The sequence below is a fragment of the Grus americana genome, chromosome 1, assembly GCF_028858705.1.
Source record: "Grus americana isolate bGruAme1 chromosome 1, bGruAme1.mat, whole genome shotgun sequence".
Taxonomy (NCBI): Eukaryota; Metazoa; Chordata; class Aves; order Gruiformes; family Gruidae; genus Grus; species Grus americana.
Genome location: NC_072852.1, coordinates 85,073,054 through 85,092,137, shown reverse-complemented (window position 1 = coordinate 85,092,137; position 19,084 = coordinate 85,073,054). Strand labels below are relative to the sequence as shown.

The 19,084-nt window shown below is 47.4% G+C and overlaps 1 protein-coding gene across 1 annotated transcript; it reads right to left on the bottom strand.

Annotated features, from left to right (window-relative positions):
* Positions 1 to 2,615: 2,615 nt before the first annotated feature.
* LOC129204527 (C-type lectin domain family 6 member A-like) lies at positions 2,616 to 12,177 on the bottom strand. Its single transcript, XM_054820709.1, has 6 exons — positions 8,147 to 12,177; positions 5,862 to 5,978; positions 5,029 to 5,121; positions 4,268 to 4,419; positions 3,921 to 4,042; positions 2,616 to 3,200 (listed from the first exon to the last, which is right to left on the bottom strand). The coding sequence occupies exons 1-6, from the start codon at positions 8,211 to 8,213 to the stop codon at positions 3,041 to 3,043; spliced, it is 711 nt and encodes a 236-aa protein (XP_054676684.1). The 5' UTR covers positions 8,214 to 12,177; the 3' UTR covers positions 2,616 to 3,040.
* Positions 12,178 to 19,084: the final 6,907 nt, after the last annotated feature.

Genomic DNA, 19,084 nt, shown 5'->3' with positions numbered 1-19,084 from the left:
CCATAACCTTCCCCGGTACCGAGGTCAGGCTGACAGGCCTGTAGTTCCCTGAATCCTCCTCCAGCCCTTCTTGAAGACAGGCATCACATTAGCAAGCCTCCAGTCATCTGGGACCTCCCCTGTTAACCAGGACTGCTGATAAATGATGGAGAGTGGCTTGGCAAGCTCCTCCGCCAGCTCCCTCAGTACTCTCGGGTGGATCCCATCCGGCCCCATAGGCTTGTGAGTGTCCAGGTGACATAGCAGGTCATTAACTGCTTCCTCCTGGACCATGGGAGGTTTATTCTGCTCTCTGTCCCTGTCTTCCAGCTCAGGGGGCTGAATGCCCTGGGAACAACTGGTCTGACTATTGAAGACTGAGGCAAAGAAGGCATTAAAAGTACCTTAGCTTTTTCCTCATCCTTGGTGGCCATGTTCCCCTCCGCATCCAATAAGGGACAGAGATTCTCCTTAGCTCTCTTTTTGTTGTTAATGTATTTGTAAAAACATTTTTTGTTATCCCTTACAACAGTGGCCAGACTGAGTTCTAGCTGGGCTTTTGCCTCTCAATGCAAAGTAGCAGCATTTTTGAAAACATCTCCAGCCCATTGTGCAGCACACCTAGACAGCAGGCACCAATGACAGCAGGTCACAGAGTGCATGTTACCAAGAGAACGGAGAGGGAGTATGGCCTGTTGTCTGGAAAGTCACTAAAGTAGTGAGCACAGTGCTGGATTGTTCTTTGCAGGTTGTTACCCAGGCAGCTGACCATATCACTAACCATGTGTCCAAACAAGCTATAGGAAAAGGCCAATCTCATTGCAAAGCCAGTGTCTTTGACAGGCTGCAGTAAGAGGGAAGTTTCCTATGTCTTGAAAAGGCAAATGGAGCATCTTTTGGAGCATCTTTCATACAAGGGGAGGCTGAGAGAGTTAGAAGTGTTCAGCCTGGAGAAGAGAAGGTTGGTGCTCACCAACTGTATCACTTCCACTCACATATTCCCATGCAGCAGAGTGAAGATGCAGACTCCAGCATTCACATACATTCCAAAAAATCTTCTGTGTTCTTGTCAGGTCACTGCTGGTCTCTCAGTTTTACTCAGGATGAGGCTTCCTCCATCAGACACTTGATGCTGCAGCTTCAGAAATTTGAAGACAAGGACTCTCACTCATGTGGAAGATTGTTCCAGCTCTGGTGTACTTCTGCCTTCCAGTGGATTACAACAGATAATTGTGTTTATGTCAGTGCATTCTGTCTGTGTGTCTGCTTATGTGTACGTACCCTTTTTCTTCTATATGTATCCGTATATGTACATATTGTGCATACACACTCAGTCTCGCTACCAGCTGGAGCTGGGGACCTGGAGCTGCAGCAGCCTTGCGTCTGCTGGGCCATGGGATTCAGCAGCTCCTGCCACCACCCACTGCCGTTCATAGAACTACTCCCATTGATTAGTTTAGGAAGCCAAATCTCCTGCTCACCTTGTCTCTAGTACAATTTCTCCCCTCTCTTTGGGACACAGAGAGAGGATTCTCCTCATATTTGGTCAACCATGTGCAGGTCAGACTCCCGGCACAAGTTCCTGTTACTCTCTGTGACGGTGTGCTCCCACCCCCCCAACCTGACCTTTATTTCCCATAACCCTGCTCAAGTGATAACCACCAGTGGCAGTGGTAATGGATGTGTCTGGTCCATTTCTTTTTGTGTGATGGCTGCATCTGGCTCAAAGTGGATTCCGAGACAGATAGCAATACAATAGCCAAGGGCTGATTTGAGCAATGTGCCCACCTTACCACAGTACTGGTCAATGTCCAACTCAGGCCAAGACTGGAAGAAGCTAACATTGAACAGCCCAAGAGCCCTTTGAGCTCTCATGCACAGCAGTGGGCTGCACACCAGGATCTTCCTTTGAGTAGGGATGCCTCACAAGTTTACCCCTCGAGGTCGAGAGAACCCTCATTGTGTCAGATATACTTGGTAAGTGAATTTGGAATAAGTGCACTGAAACTTTGAAAATTTTAGCTCTCTGATATAAAGGATTGATTGTGCACATACAATCCTTTAGACATAAACTGTTGACCAAGCCTGGGACTAGGAGTGGATCCAGCTGCACCTAGACTCCTCTGGGAGTTTAGAAAGCAAGGGGGTCATCTCTGAACCTCATGACTCAATGGGAGGGTCTCCCTGACAGTTTTGTCTGACCCTGTCCTCTATGCAGTAAATAATCAAGTGTACCTTGCCATCGAACCTTGTTAAACCACTGTTGCATTTACCATTGAACCTTGTTGATAATGAAATACTTTGCGGCTTCTCTCTTGCAAGTGAAGTGCATCTCTATTTCTCCATCCCTGACACTCTGCTGAGCAAGACTTTCAGCCATGGAAACAAATACTTAAAATATTCCTAGAGCCATTTTCCTGTGCCCAGTCCCCTCCAGAGCTTTAGCTGTGTGCAATGGGACTGTGTAGCCACATTGTCTCTGAGGGGTTTACTCTCACTGGGTGGATGCAACGTATGCTGCAGTAGTTGTGTAAGGGTCTATCCTGGCAGAGCAACATCTTTGGATCCTGTTTGTACAAAACGCAAATTAGAGAGGGAAAGAGGAAGAGAGAGAAAGAGAGAGACAGCACAAAGACTTTTTCATTGGTCTAATTTGTATTTTCTCTTTTATAGGAAATCAGTGCAATTAGAGGACATTCTCTGTCTGCCCCAAGAAAAAGCAGACACCACTGCTCAGGGAGACAAAGGAAATCACATCTCTGAACATCTGTCTTCCATTCCTGTGTCTTCTTTCTGGAGAATTCAACCTCTTTTCACCCAGTGGCTGCTGCACCCACTCAGAGGGAAGAGGACGCAAGAGCCCAGGACCTGCTTTGATGACCCTGAGCCTTCATGTGTTCCCTGAGCCGATACGTGCACTAGGCATGCTGGACACAGCATAATATCACTTCCACTCACATCCTCTCAACCAGAAGACTGAAGGTGCAGGATCCAGGGCCCCCCACCCCTCCCAACACAGCCCTGAGCTGTTCCCAGCTCACTGCTCATCTCTCAGTTTTACTCAAGATGAGGGTTGCTCCATCAGAGTTACTGCTGCAGCTTCACAAATTCGATAATGGTCCTCACATCGAGCATCATTCCAGTTGCGTATTTCTGAAATCGTATGGATAACAACGCACATCTCAACTGCCACATTACTTGGTTCATCTGGCCTCCAGAACCTGAGATAGAGACAGACATGTTATTCCCCAGTGTACCCTGTAAAGCACTGCTGGAAAAGGCCACAGTGGAGGGAAGAGGGAAAAATTGTAGATGCTGATTCACACACAGAAGCTGTATCCTTCCTCCCCCTCTGCTGTCCCACTGGCACCAGTCTTATGTGGAAACCTGCCTTCTTCCTACAGCCAACACAACAGGGCTCTGCTCAGTCCTGGTGGGTGGAGTTCCTCCCCACCACTCACCCCGTGCACTTCACACCCAGCAGAGGCACGTGTCTGCCTCCAGGGCGACTTTGTCCTCCAGAAGAAGACACAGCAAGGACAGCCCTGGTGATCTCTCCCTGTGCCCGATTTCTTCCAGAGCATCACAGCACTGGTCCTGCCCATGCACATATGGGCACATATGCATGGTGGGGGCCGTATGGAGTTTAGGCAAGGATGGTCATCTCTGAAGGGTTCTTCCCGCTGGCAAGATGCAGCTTCTTCTGTGCCTACAGCATTGATGGCCACGTCACAGGTAGTTAACTAACAACCACTAACCAGCATGATGGATAGGGCCATGTGAACCTGGTGTCCTACACAGCCCTCTCCTGCTCCATCACTGTCCTCTCACAGGGAGTTGTCTCACCTCCCCCTCATGCACCATCAGACACCCTCACATCTCTCCTACTCTCTCACATTACCAGGAGCCGCACCAAACACTCTCCATCCGAGGATACTCACGCTCCCTCCTCATTAAATGGAGTCTGGTCCACCCAGCGCCACTTGCCCACCTCCCGCGCATGCAGACCAATGTAGTAATTTGCTCTTCTTGGAGACTGTGGTAGCTCTTTAGTGAGGAAAGCCTGGAAATCAGGGAGAGTGCAATGTCCATGAGGTGCAGGACTGAGCAGAGGGAGGCAGCAGGAGTCCCTGCGGGCTGGGGCTGGTGGCAGAGGGGAGCCGGTGCTGAAGGGGTGCAGAAGGGACATCTCCCCTCAGCTGCAGGAGCAAGGAGGGGCTCCGAGTCCCCTCCAGGGCCTGGCACTGTGTCTCTGGCTGCTGTGCCCCTCTCTCAGCCCTGCACCTACCTGCTCTGCTTCGCTGTTAATCACCACCAGGTGGGAGCCCATCCCAGTGCAGTTCTGCACACTTTCAGCCCAGCGCATCATATCTTCTGACAGGTAATAGCAGCTTCCTTGAAAGCGTTTCCAGCTGTTCGGGCAGCATGTCCAGCCTTGCTCTGTGCAGGTAGAGACCGCAGAGATGAATGCTAATAATGAGAGAGATGGTGACTGCAAGGATCCCTATTCTCCAGGGACAATGCTTATGTTCTCCTTAGATCACTCTTCCTGACAGAAAGAGCTTGAATAACAAGGATAGTACAGATATTTCTTCCCATTGCTTTGCGGTATGACCAATGAGATTTATATACACAAAGCTATGTAATCCTTGTAAATTATTTCACGTCTTGACTTGACAAAGTTATTTTGGTGATCTGGTTTGACTTCTGCTTGCAGTCTCCTTTCGGCCCCAGGAAACAGGCAATACTGCTTTTTTCCTTGACTAGAGCTGCACTTTTATTATTGCTCCGTTGTTAACCTTCCCTGTGCCTCTGTATCTGTCCCTTTTGGTTTGTCAGTGTTCACAGCCACCCTGCCCTCCAGGACATCATTAACATGGCCCTCTCCTCCCCCTAAGCTGCTAGCAGGAAATCCTTTTTCTTTCCACCCATCTCCTCTGGAATCTGCCTCTCCAGAGTCTGCTTCCGCTGCTGCTTGCTGTCAGAGCAGACCCAGCATTCATTGTCCCCATCCCAAAGACCTCCTGCACCTGTGCCAGCACTACTGACCTTTGCCTTGCGACACTGCCGAGATGCACTGCCACTCTGTGAATTTCTGCTGCAGGACTGTGGGCTGGGCACTGCTATGTGAGCGGGAAATGACTGGAAAGGGAGAGGAAAGGCAGCAGGATTACCCCTTCTTGTGCTGTCATATCCAGGGTTTTTTTTTTTTCCCCTCTGCTGAATGTAATTAAGTTCTTTTTTGTGTGGTATGCAGGTAGAGAATTGTTCCATGGTTCCAAAGAGGCAAGATGGGGATGTGCAGTCTGGGAACACTGAAAAGGCCTCAGGGAAAACAGTGGAAGATCTGGGGGATGTATGCAGACATATACAAAGTCAGGGCAGAAAAGCCTGAGACCTTTCAGAAAGCCCAAGTAACCCTGAAATTCTAAAGATGGCCATGCTTCAAATAAGACATGAGATTAGAGAACCCCAGAAGTTAGTTCCCACATAACTCTTTTCATCATTCTAAGAAAGAGGATGTTTACAACAGAACTATCTGGTGTAATGCTGTGGTAGTCCTAGCTCCCACATACCAGTTGGCCAAAACATCTGGTTTGTCTGGCCTGCAAGAGAGAAGTTTGTGCCATGTCACAACTGTACCCTTAAATCCCCAATGTTTAAGTAGTCAGGAAAGATTTTGCTGCTTAGTTTTCAAATATTCAACAGTTGGGTTTTCTGAGTCCAAATGTTGGTGCTTGCATCCTTTCTCATGACAAAACAGTTCCTGAGTAAAAGCTCCCTTCTGTTTGGAAGATGTTCCCCTGTGGGCTCTGATTTCTCTGCTTTTCTCCCAGCACTTATCCCAGACCTCCATCTGTAACCAGCCTGCACGTACTCACCAAGGAGAACAACAACAAGGGCAATGCACACCAAGAGAAGCAGCAGTGAGATCAGCCACGGGAGCCAAGGTGGGTATTTCTGGGGATGGTGCTCATGCTTCTTCGTCTCAGGAGGTACTAAAAGTGAAGGAACACACCAAACACAATACCACCATCACTTATGCTTCAGTCAGGCCACATACCAAGAATGTACAACTCGAGGGAGAGCCGCCCCCCCCAAAAAATGCAGTTTCAGTTCTGATATGGAAGTTTGGGAGGGGGCATGTTGGGACAGAGCAGGGGACCTCTGTGGTTTCTGGAGAAGGACAGGTTCAGTGACACTGTTCACAGCCCCAGCCCCATCAGTGAGCTAGCAATGCTAATTGCTGGTATTTGGAGGTGAGGCCTTCACATGGCCTCAAAATCTCAAGTGAAACCATGTCTTTCTAGACTGAGATGAGAGCTGCCAAATACAACATCGCTCTAGCTGTAATACTTGAGACATTCACAAGAAGTTTTCATGTTGACTTCCCCAAGAAACTTTTTATGCCTGCTTCAGTTCCTTCTTAGCTTTTTGGACTTTCTGTGTAGGAGAAGGTTGGTGTAAGTTGAATGAGGGCATGAGACAAAAAATGTGCAAAGGTAGGATGGCACAGAATCACTGGAAGAGAAAAAAAAATTCCCTTACATCTCTGCTTTCCAAGCCAGGTTCAGAGATCTGCTGTAGTAAAACTAGGCTGTGCTAGGCTAGATGCCTGGGGAGAACAGAGGGCTGAAGTCAATGTATAAGCTACAAGTAGTGTGTGATCACTTGGACAGACGCACCCAAAGACAGACCCTGAGCACACATCCAAACCTATGGCATGAGCTTGGCATCAGCAGAAAAAGCAAACATGGCTGGATCAGGTGTCTTTGGAATAGGCCATTGGGAACACAACAGGGAACTTCCACCACCTCACCATGATGGAAATTCTAGCTGTAATTAGCACCAGCTAATCTTGGTGCATCAAAATCAGTAAGCTTTCAAATCAGTCAGGAGTATGTACATGCTTTATTTCCATGACTCATGCCTCAGAGCAGGCAAGGAGTAACCTGGAGCTGATGCTTGCTCTGTCTGAGATTGTAAAACTGAGATAAAGCTGTAACTAGGCTTTATTATCCTTAACAGCAATAACAATTTATTTATTTATTCATTCATTTATGCACACATACTTTCACACCTCTGGAACCTGCTGTTGTGTAGGGTCCTGTATGTAAGGGTGGAAGCAATGAGCCACACATGGAACATCTCTATGCATTTCTACTTGTGGCATAATGATTACAGAATACATACTGATCAGAACATGCCTTAAATTTGCACAAAGCCTAGTAAAGGCATCATTTTATAACCATGATTTTTAATAGCAATAAAAATGTGTTTGTTTGGTGTGTTGTTTATTTTCAGGAGTGGTAGAGATCAATTGCAGAATTGGATCTTCCTCTAGATCTTAGATAATACTTTGTCTGTGTATTTTAGGGTGTTTTGTTCAAGCCCATTCTTCCTTTTAACTTTTGGGTCTCTCTTCTCCAAGGACCATTTCTCAATCAACCAAGGACAATGGGGCTATAAGTTTCTGCAGCCAATGCCACCTCTCACAAAGCTGCAGAGGGCAACTGCTCTACTGTAAGGAGGCAGGTTGGTTCTCTACTCTTGCTCTCTCCATAAGCAGGAGTCTGTAGCCTCACTCTCTCAGATGCAAGAGCAGTAGCAGCCAGGGCTTATTTGCTGCCATTTGCTGCCCTGGGAGCCCCTCCACCTTTGTGACATATCAGATTGTTTGTAATAAAACATAGTATCTAGTGTTGGTACTTAGTATTTGTCAAAAATAGCGCTGTCATCCAAGACTAGATAACATACAGAGAGGCAGCTACTGCCTGCATCGTACCAGGGTTAAGCACCCATCCTGGACCCTCTACCATTCACCACTGTTGGTGTTGCAACCAGGAGACTAAGGGAGCCCAAATATGTTTCTTACTGAATGCTCACTTGAAACCTACTGTTTGTGCCCCTACTAGTTATCTTTGTTCATGTTGCAACTCCAACCATCTAAAGATTCTCACCTTTCCTCTTGTAGACATTCCTTGAACCTCTTACTTCAAAACTCCTCCAGTGTCCTGTTCATGTAGTGGTAGACAACTCCTTTTGCTCAACAATTTGTCAAGACCAAGTAGGAACCAGAGTCACAGAAGGAAAAGACTCCATTCCCTATTCTTCAGCCCCCCGCCCTCCAGGTCCCCTTCCCCTGCATAACCCACTCTTTTCTTACCTTCGACCACTGGAGCTGGTGATGCATTCTTGAATTTCAGCTCAGCGTAGGTGATTTCTGATGCCATTTAATCATATGGATCCCTGTCCTTAGTTTTGATATGTAAAAGGTGGGTCTTTTTGGTCCCTGGTTCCAGAGGGAGATACCAATAAGTTACTGAGCCTTTCCCATCTGTTCATTCACCCTCTGTCTGTCAAAGAAGGCTGTGCTGAACACTGGAAGCACTGGCAATAATCTGAGAATTCCTGGGAACTCAGAAATGCTCTGAACAGATCTTCAGTTTCTTGGCCCAGGAAATCAGCCTCGGAACAATGGAAACTTCTGAGAGAAAAAACAAAATGAGAACCTAACAACTGAAAAGGAAGTTGCACTCCTTCTTCCCCACATCAGATTCTCAGCTGACGGGTTTCCTTTTTAAGATCTCTTGGATTTTTTTCTTTTTTCATACTTCTTTTTTTACCCTCTCTCCTACCCTTATTTTCATGCCTTTCTTTGTCTGTTAGTAATTCTGCCATTGCTCTTAGGTTTGCATCTATCATGCGTCTTAGTCCAGCTTAACCTGCAGCACAGCCCAATACAAAATGCATTCTGCCCTCACTTGTCTCTTATGGTTAAGCTGCTTTTACTACATCAAATATCACATGCTATGTCTCATCCTGGAAAGTCAGCCCCAGTTGGCAGCTAGCACTAGAATAAATCTCAAATGAGGAACTGTTCCTGTAGAAGTGAGATCGGGGAGTTGCAGCCTTAGGCAGAGCAATAGAAATAATCAGAAGTTGGATATATCCAAGGAGAAGCAGAAGGATGAGGCCAGGGTCAGGCAGGAGAACAAGCAAAGTGGAATAAAAAAAAATGGTGTTGATGGTTTAAGAGGTTATTGGGAAGAGCACACACGGAGACCTCTCTATCACAACCTGATTTACAGCCTGTGGAAGTTCAGAGTAGTGCTTGCTTCAGGGAGTCAGGCTCCATTTCTGAGGCTGAAAAGGGCTGCTTTATATTTTTTGCTGTCATTTATCTCACTTTTCTGCTGTCTGGTAAAGGCCTCTGATATTGGGGAAAATGTCAGCCTACTGTTTAGTCTGATTTCAAGCTGCGGCAAATGTTGAAAGGAGACAGTTAAGGGAAACGGCTACTGAGATACACACTGAATCAGAAAGACTTCTCAGAAGAAAAGCCAATGAGTCAGGATACCCTGGAGAAAAAGGGTGAGAAGGGCTCAATCAGCAGATAGGACTCAAGAATCACAGAATGGTTTGGATTGGAGGGGACCTTTAAAGCTCATGTAGTTCCAACCCCCCTGCCACGGGCAGGGACATCTTCCACTAGGCCATGTTGCCCAAAGACCCATCTAACCTGGCCTTGAACACTTCCAGGGAGGGGGCATCCACAACCTCTCTGGGCAACCTGTCCCAGTGCCTCACCACCCTCAACATAAAAAAAATTCTTCCTTATATCTAATCTGGATCTAGCTTCCTTCAGTTTAAAATCTTTGCCCCTTGTCCTGTCACTACAGGTGCTAGTAAAAAGTCTCCCTCCATCTTTCTTATAAGCCCCCTCTAAGTATTTAAAAGCCACAATAAGGTCTCAAAACAACCAGAAAGAAGGAAGAAGCTTTGCTTGGTTAATTTGGCTAGCTAGAATTTCCTCAAGGCAGATCAGAATGACCCACTAGCAGGACATCCAGGGAGCTAGCATGGAGGGTATGCAGGGCAGAGTTGGAGGTGACCTAGGACAGTGCAAGGAAGAACATGCAACAGACAACAGAGGGGAACAATGTGACAGAAGGTAAAGGGCAAGGGAAGGATGTAGTGGACATCTGAACACAGACTATGGAGAACTGCCCCTAAACAGAATGGGGCATATGTAGCTGGATTTCTTTACCAAGGAGCCTCCTCATGTGCACTGAGCTGGCTTCACTTCTCCTTTTTGTATTGTGTGCAAAGAGGGTGACTTTTATAGAAGAAGAGCAGCTGCAGGACAGAAGCCTGGTCCCTTGAGAAGATGCATGCTGCCTGCTTTTCTTTCCAACATCCTTCCAGCACTTCCCTTCGTCTTCAGGCTTGGCCCTCTCACTGGAATTAAGCCTCCCTAAGTTTTTGCTGAAACCTAGTTATGCTCTCAGATTTCACGCTGAGATTTCAGTCAGGCTAATCCTCTGCATGGTTCCCCCTGCCCCTCACCAGTGAAACCACAACAGGCTCACAGTCCAATGAGGCAAAGGCTTACTTCCCGGCAGAGTTTCAAACTTTCCACGGTGAGGAAATGGGAAATGCAATCAGCAGACAGAGAAGGAAGTCACAGTGTAGCTTTATGAGCTTTTTGCCATTGCCACCTGCAAACATAGCTGAGGAATTTCAAAGCAAATTCAGGATCTAACTGCTGATTTTATTAGAATACACTAGATTGTGCTCAAACATCAGGAAACAGCTCAATTCTTCCTGTGCAGCCATCAGAGTTGTTGCTTGCTGTCAAAATGCAACCCTTAACCACACTTCCATAGTATGCAATGCTGGGCTCTTGTGCAACAACAGTGAAGTGATATTCGTGAAGGTAAAATTTGTGCTTTGAATTTCATATGCACTGATGGCATGTAAATGGGTGGGAGATATGGAGAATCAAGCCCAGCAGTTAGTTGTAGGGCTGAAAACAGAAAAAAAAGAAAACCTAGCTTAAAAACCCCACCAAACTCACACTTCTTTTCCTTGCATTCCCACTGCTGTTTCTCCCTTCCCCCTCCACCTGTGTTCTGTCCACCCCACACAGTACACCTTGTCCTCTCACAATACCTGTGTTTCCTCACAGACATCTTTCATCTCATCCCCACTCAGCACTGCCAGGTACCTCCCATGGTCCTAACTCCCACATACCTTGCAAGTCCCCTCCTTTCTAGGACTTGTGTGTTTGCTTGCCACAACAGTCCTGCTTTGCTTTCCCTCATTACTCATGCTCCAGCTGCTGCCTTTAGGTGGTTGCTCTTCAGTGGGCACCACTTGGGTAGCTGACCCAAACAGAAGGCAGCAGAAGCACTAATACTCTTTCTCCCCTACCTGTCAATGAAGTTTGCATAAGGTACTATCTGCAAGCCTTTCACCTCACAGCCAGTTTCACCCAATTTAGCAAGCAGGTCCACTTCACAGCAGAGGAGACAGCACCATTGCACGTGCCTTACTTCTTTTAAAAATCAAGTTGAACCAGTTGAGTTAAAATTGAATTCGTAAGCAAAGAGAAGGACTTGAATCCTAAAGCTGTGACCACACACATTCCAAAAAAAAAAAATCCCCTTTTGAAGTTGAGCACAGCTGTGGTGGAAGCTGCAGGGAAGTGAGACACTTGTTACAAGCCAGTCAGAATGGAGAGGGGCAGCTGAGGGAATTCAGTCATCGCAAGTGGCATGGAGGTTACAGAGGGGCATCACATTGGCAGCCCAGAGACAATACCTAGTACCTCCTGAGAAGATTTGACAAAAGGCAAAAGAAGCTGATGTGGCTAAAATGTCAAGCCAAAGGGATTATCAGCATGCATTCTTCAACAAGCTGACCTTGCATCCAAATGAGGAAAATTGAAATTATCATGACCCCCATTAAGTGTAAAACCACAACAAAGCAAAGGTAAAATAGAGTCTAAAAACCAACTATCAGAAGCCATCAGAACTAGTAATAAATAATTTCCTATGGCTACTGAAGTTAGAAACCTTTTCACAAGCTTTGAAGACAACTGAAGAGCAGGGTATAAAAGAAGCAGTGAGACAGAACAAGGACATCGAAACAAAGCTAAATTAATTAATTGTGACAGTGGAAGAAATTGGAGAAATTCCCACACAAGAACCCTGGTTTATTTGGACCTGTCCAAAATAAAAGTGATTCTGCAAAAGGCATGGAATTAGCAGGATGCTGGGCATGCTGAAAGCTTACTTGGCTTAAAGGTGAAAACTGGGAAAAAAATAATGGGAAAGAAATGCACTGAGGACTTCATGCAAAGTAACCATACCCTACTTGGCAAGTGCCTATTCTGATAACATTTGGAATGGGGCAAAAGATAAAGAAGAACATCTTGGATACTTGTCCTGTGTCTATCAGGTGGAGGTTAGTCAGGATACAGCATAGCATGAGATTCTGTAGCCAGCAGCATGAAGAGTGTTGCTGATGTGGCTGTCATCCTCTTAAGCAGGCTTCAGCTCCCCCAGCCAGCTGGGCTGCCCGTGGTGCAACCTTTGGTATGAGGGCAATCTTCCAGGGAGAATGCCTCTGCTGTTCTGCCAGTTGTGGGGTCTCCCCCTGAGCACAGACAAAGGGGAGGCAGCTTGCTGCATTCTGGAAAGCAAAGCAGAGAGCAAAAAAAGCAGAAAGACAGAAATAAGGTGGTGGGAAAATTCTCCGGCCAAATTATATTCTGTCCATTTAATGTCATGCATGTAAGTATTTATCATCACTCAGCCTTATGTGTGGTTTTGTTCAGTTTCCTGAATGGAGCACTGATACAGAAGACCTTCCCACAAGACCTCTGACCTCTTATTCAAGCACAGCCTACACCCAATCCTTTCGTAAAACTCTCTGCTCTGATATTACCTGGACCCTAGCTGCCCACTGATAGGACAGTCCTGCCATTACCTGCTCTTATGGTACCTCTAGCTAACACAGTTCTCCAGGTCACCTGGATAAAGACAGCCTAAACCGAGGCCTGTTTTTTTTTGTCCCTGCACCTTGGTGAGCAGAGCATCAGAAATGAATGCACACCACCCTCTTGGTCTTCCCTCTCCACCTTGCTCCTCGCCCAGGGATTAAAGCCCTGGGGGTAAAAAAAAGGGAGAGCAGAGCCCTTGCAGCCAAGGGAAGAACATAAAAAGGTACCAAGCATGGACAATGGGGCCCCAAGGCCCAATATTGAGCCGTTAGTAAGGGATGGCAGATATCTAATCAAAGGGATTCAGGCAGTGACAGGTCCTTGAGAACTGCTGAGGGATTTGGCTGGTTAGAGGTGATCTAGCAATAAGGGATCCTACTGTGTACCCTGTTGCAAGGAACCCGTTAGAGAAGGGAGGAGCAGGATGCTGCAGTTCTCACTATATGAGCTGAGTTCCCCCAGCTTCAGGGGACAGTGTGAGAGCACTGCAGCCTGCTGGGACCTGAGAGAAAGGCATCCTATGCCCTTCTCATGTATGGCTAACAGTGGCCAGAGCTGCAGGGAGAAGACACCTCTGCTGGAAGGCAGTCACCCCTGCTGATGACAGAAGGTGAACCTGGGTGCCATACAGATATACCATGAGACCTAGGAAGAAATGGGTTATATGGAGCTGTGAAAGCTCATAGAAAAGGACATTTGAGCATCCAGGGGTGAAGTGGAAACAGAGGAGAACTGAATGGAGAGTAAGAAAGGGAGGTGAAAGCAGAGAGTGGGACAGATAAAACTGAAGGCCACAGATAAAACTGCAAAGCCACACTAATTTCTGGCAGGTGGCAGCACTTCACCACAGGCAGGCCTGAGTCAGCAGCAACACTGTGTCCTGAACAAAACTGCATCAAGTGACTAGCACTTTGACAGAGCCCAGCAGCTCCCCAAAATGCTGCAGTTACAGTACCACGCAGAACATGGTGGAAGGAAAGAAAAGTAGGAGAGATAAGAAAGAATTGTTCCTCCCCAAAAGGGTTTGTGCATTCCTCCCCCCCCCCATCTCTGTCACATTTTAGCAAGAGCTGAAGTTTTCAAGCAGAACAGCCTATGTCCCAAAGCTGTCTGAGCTGAGGGAACTCAAATTCAGTCAGCTGCAGAAAGGGAAAAAGTAGTGTGCTCACCTGTGATGACAGGCTTCCAAAATCCCTCCAAAAATGTATAAGGGAAGGAATAAGAGAAGGAAGAACAGTATCCAGGGAACCTTCAAACAGACAAGAAGCTCCAACCTGCCTCTTTACATATACCATTAACCCAGGATTGTTTCTGCAGAAGAGAAAAGTTATGTTTCATTTATTTCCCCTAATTAACAAATTATCCAACCAAAGCCAACAGAGGACACATTTGGATGCATTATCTCACAGCTTTGGTTTATGCCATTACTAGGAACATCACATTTTCACCTCCTTCCTCTTTTGGATCTGAGCCACAAGTCTCAAGGCCAGAAATTGTTGGAGGTGAGATCCAGATACTGTAGTTGCTTGCCACAGCTGCACATCTGACTCCAAACCTGGGCCAGATCCAAGTCCTGGTCAGACTCAGTGGCCTGTTTCAGAGGCAGAGCTGTGAAGTTTAGTTTCTTAGAATGAGTACATGGCATTTGCATGAACAAACTGTGGCCACATAACGCCTCCCCACAGAAGCAATCCTTCATGCTTCATTGTCAGTTCTGTTCAAGGATCGCACAGATCTCAACAGCCTTGAATTCAGTTTGGCTACACTTCTGCCCAGTGAGATGAACGCACGTCATGTCCCTCTCTTGAAGGAGGAGTGGGGGGAGTGGAAGGAAAAGCACAAAAAAATGGAAAACAACCACAGTCATCCAGCAAGGGTGCTATCAGGTAAGGTCACCCAGACCCATGCTGTAACTTTAGGGCCACTGTTATTTGATCTCAAGCTGTTTCCCCTCCACATCCTCATATCCTCTGCATGCATATGCAAGTAAAATCTTGGCGTGAGGTTCTGGGGAGAGCTGCATTGGTTAGGCTGTCCCACCAGATGGCACTGGAACAGCAGCACAAACCTCCCAGGACCTGCAGAGCTTCCCTCAGTGCTAGCATCACGTGGCTCCCTCATGCTGCTCCTATCCTCAAGGACAGATTTATCAGAAAGATTGTAAATGGCCTGCACTGACCCTTGCCCTGCACCCTAGCAGCACCCAATAGCCAAAAAGGCCCTGCCATTTGGAGCCTCTGTGCCCATCACGTGCTACACCGGCAGTGGGGCGAGGGACACCACCTGCCTCCGGAGCAGCATAGCCATCCTTCATGTCCAGTCAGGATAGGACAAGGCAAAGGCCATCTGGAGACAACCATAGAAAACTGAATTAAACCCAGGGAGTAGAGTCATCTCAGCTGGACACTCCCTGGCACCTCGTCACTGAAATACACTAGGGAAGTTTTAATGCCAGGCAGTGAAGGCTCTAGATTTGGGGTTCGACCACATACAGGAGCCTCCTCACAACACAGATGTCAGCATGCTCAGATGGGGAAGGGGACTTTTTGGTTTTTGAAGGGCACACTCTCCCAGTGCCTGCGTCAGCCATTTTTACCATGCTAGGACACTGAAGTCAGCATCGGCCACCGTAAAGCAAAAGGCCTGCAAACTGCATTCCTGGGTGCCAGCCTCCAGCATGGAGCTGGCATTGACTCAGAGGGCGAAGGGCCCTGCTGCTGACTCCCTGAAGGCCCCGGAGCTGCTGGCTGGCCCTGACGCAGAGGGCAAAGTGCCCCTTGCTGACTCATGCTGGCCTGCGGCACCATGGCCCACATCTCTTAGGATCTGCCTCTAGTTCACAGTTATTTGCGCATTTAGCCTTTTAAGACTAGGCAGGCACACCACACCACACTGGTCCTTGCACAGTCTCTGCCCTTCCTGAGCTGAAGGATCACCGTCAGTGTTCCCCACCACCTACCAACCCCCCATGTCAGATGTCTTGCCAGACACTGCTGGGCCACCACAGGACCCACCTCACTACAGCTGAGCACAAAAGTTGTCCTAGGAAATAGTTCAGGCTGGAGGTATCTTGTTCAACCCTTGCTCAAAGCAGCGCTACGTTTGAAGCTAGACCAGACTACTCAGGGCAGGTTCTCTCCTTACAGAAATACTGTTTCTGTATGGAATATATTGCTTAAGGACTTTTCCTGTTCTTTTACCCAAAAAGTATGCGGTGGTCATTTCCAAGTATACTTTGTACATGTACCCATCGTATTGACTTCAGCTTTAGGTACTAGTGACAGCACCCCCTAACTCTGGGCCAGACATGCAACCTATGCTGCCGTATCTGTAGCCCCTTAGCACATATTCTCCAAAGACAACGCTCTCCTATCCCTCTCCTCTTGGCACTGCTGCTCACTGGAATCCAGTTCCTTGTCCCTGCCAGCTAATCAAAGCAATGGTTTATGTAGCACTACTGATGTAGCATCTCCACGCATCTTTGAACAGTTTGCTTAACACCATAAGCTCATGGGCAAGTGCTTAGAGTTTACTTCAAAAAAGACCAGGAGGAGTTCATTTCCTATGGGGCAAATTTTAAAGACAACACACATATGCACAAGTATACGCACTGGCAGATCACAAGACTGGGACATTTCAATTCCAAGCCCTATACTACTGTCTGTGCATGATGGCACTGAAGTGCAGATGTCATTAAGATAGCAGAACATGTCTGCATTTGGAAGCACCAGTTCCATTACTGCCAAACTGTTGGCGGAGGGGGAGAGAAGGGGGGAGAAAAAAATCTTTAAACAGTGCTTCTGTAAACTTGACCAGAGGTCAGTTTTAAGACATTCAGGAAAGCATTTGAATGACAAGTTATGATACTGGTGGATATAAAGGCAAAGCTACTATGGAACTGAGGGTAGCATTCAATAAAAGCCAATACAAACTCTGCTATCACCCAAAACTATTCTGGTCCATTTAAAACCAGACCCACCAAAGTTTTTGTTCTGGCATCTTGCAGTTGCCTACCTCCTTCTCCTTTGTGCCTCCTGTGTGCTAAAGTCAAGATATCCTTTCCTTTCCCTTCCATCTCAGATGCTCCTGGGAACACCTCCAGATGCTGCAGTTCTGCTTTGTGGCTTGTTCCTGTCCTGGTTTCAGCAGGGATAAGGTTAATTTTCTTTGTGGCAGCTGGCATAGTGCTGTGTTTTGGATTTAGGATGAGAAAAATGTTGGTAACACACTGATGTTTTAGCTGTTGCCAAGCACTCAAGGACTTTTCAGCTTCTCATACTGCCCTGCCAATGAGAAGACAGGGGGGTTCCCAAGAAGCTGGGAGGGGACACAGCCAGGGCACCAGGGCAGCTGACCCAAACTGTCCAAAGGGATATTCCATACCATATGACATCATGTTCCATTTATAACAGGGGGGTGGCCAGGAGGCAGGGCAGCTCAGGAACTAGCTAGGCATCGACTTCAGGTGATGAGAAATTGTGGTGTTCATCACTTGTTTTGTATATTCTTTTATTATCATTATTATTAATCTTCCTTTTCTGTCCTATTAAACTGTCTGTATCTCAACCCTTGAGTCTTAACTTTTTTTTTTCCCCCTCCTTTTTCAATTCTGTCCCTCATCCCACTGGGAGGGAGGGAGCGAATGGCTGCGTGGTTGTTTGAGTTGCTGGCTGGGTTAAACCCATGACAGTTCCATACCCGGATCCAGCCCTTGCTCACACCTGGCCCCAGGCACAGGTCTGCCCTGCCCAGAGGAGGTCACTGCAGGCAGCCAGCCCAGGAGCAGGCACGCTCTTGCTTACAGGTGCCAGCTGCGATTTCTTTTCAGAGAGCACTTCACCAGTGCTAGCCAGGTCCCAGGTGATGTTTGCCTGTGTCCCCCCACTCCCGACTGCTGGGGGTCCCAGCCGGTCCCTGCAGATGGGGTTTGAGCCCAGGGGTTGCCAGAAGCCCCCCAACATGGGGATTCAGCAGCAGATGGCAGCACATGGTCACAGGTGGGACAGAACTTGCAAGCCCTGATCGGGGGTGTCACCAACCCAGCAGGCCAGGCTAGGTGGGCAAGGGAGCACCACACCTCCTTACATCCTAAAAAACATGGCTCAACGCAAAGGCTGCAAGTTACAGGCAGCTCCCTCCTCCAGGGAATGTCTCTTCACACTGCTTCAAGGATTAAGACAATCTCCTAAAAAAGCCAGCTGCCTCTGCCCCAACATGCAGGAGCTGCCATACTATAATGCCTGGAAAAGGGAAAGCAGGCCGTTGCAAACTCAGTTAAGGCTCATATCTGTTTTAATCCATTGGAGAAACCAGCACTCCCTCTTATCCACTTCACAGCTGAGAAAGCCACATCCTTTTTAAGCATTTTATCACATGATTGAAACAGCCTTGCAGTTTTATTTCCATTGCTTTTTATGGACTTACAGAACCCTAGGTGACACTGGTTTGGTTCGGATCTCCTCTTATAGCACAGCATGAGCTGGGTCTACTGGGAATAGACTGGGCCAGTTTTAGTTGATTGTTCTGAGCAAAGACATTAGGCAGCTAAGGAATAGACACTGGCCTGCACGAGGGTGATTTTGGGTGGAATTTCCTTATGACTTTCCTCATTCAGGTCCCTCCCTCCCACGTTTCCCTCTTCTACAGGGGCAAGCGCTGTTGACGAATGGGTGCTGTTCCTGATGGAACAAGTGCAAACACACAAGGCCAAGTGCAGGACCTGGCACTTAGCCTTGCTGAACCTTGTACAATTGGCCTCAGCCCATCAATCCCTCTGAAGAGCCTTCCTACCCTCAAGTAGGTCAACATTCCCACCCAACTTGGTGTTGTCTGCAGAGTTGCTGAGGGTGCACCTGATGCCCTTCCTTGGAGGTATTTAAAAGACATGTAGATGTGGTGCTCATGGACATGGTTTAGTGCTGGCCTTGGCAGTGCTAGGTTTACAGTTGGACTCAATCTTAAAAGTCTTCTCCAACCTAAATGATTCTAAGTTACCTGGCTGCCCTGCCCCAAACACAAGTGACACAAGAAGTTCACCGCAGGCTCCCACCAGTGACAGCTGGCAAAATGTGGCCCTGGTCAGGAGCCAGTTACAGGCATCAGCTGCTGCTGACTGATCTTCTCATGCTCAGAGGCAGCTTCGATGAATGTCTGAGGCCTCACTCTGAATGAGGACACACAGCTATAGGTAATGGCAGCTGGCAAAATAAAGCTATCAAACTATAAGGGCCCTACGTCCTGTAATGTGCTTGTCCATGCTAACAGGAAAAAGATATTAATTTGGAAGAAAGACCTGTAACAGTCTCTAGACTGAGG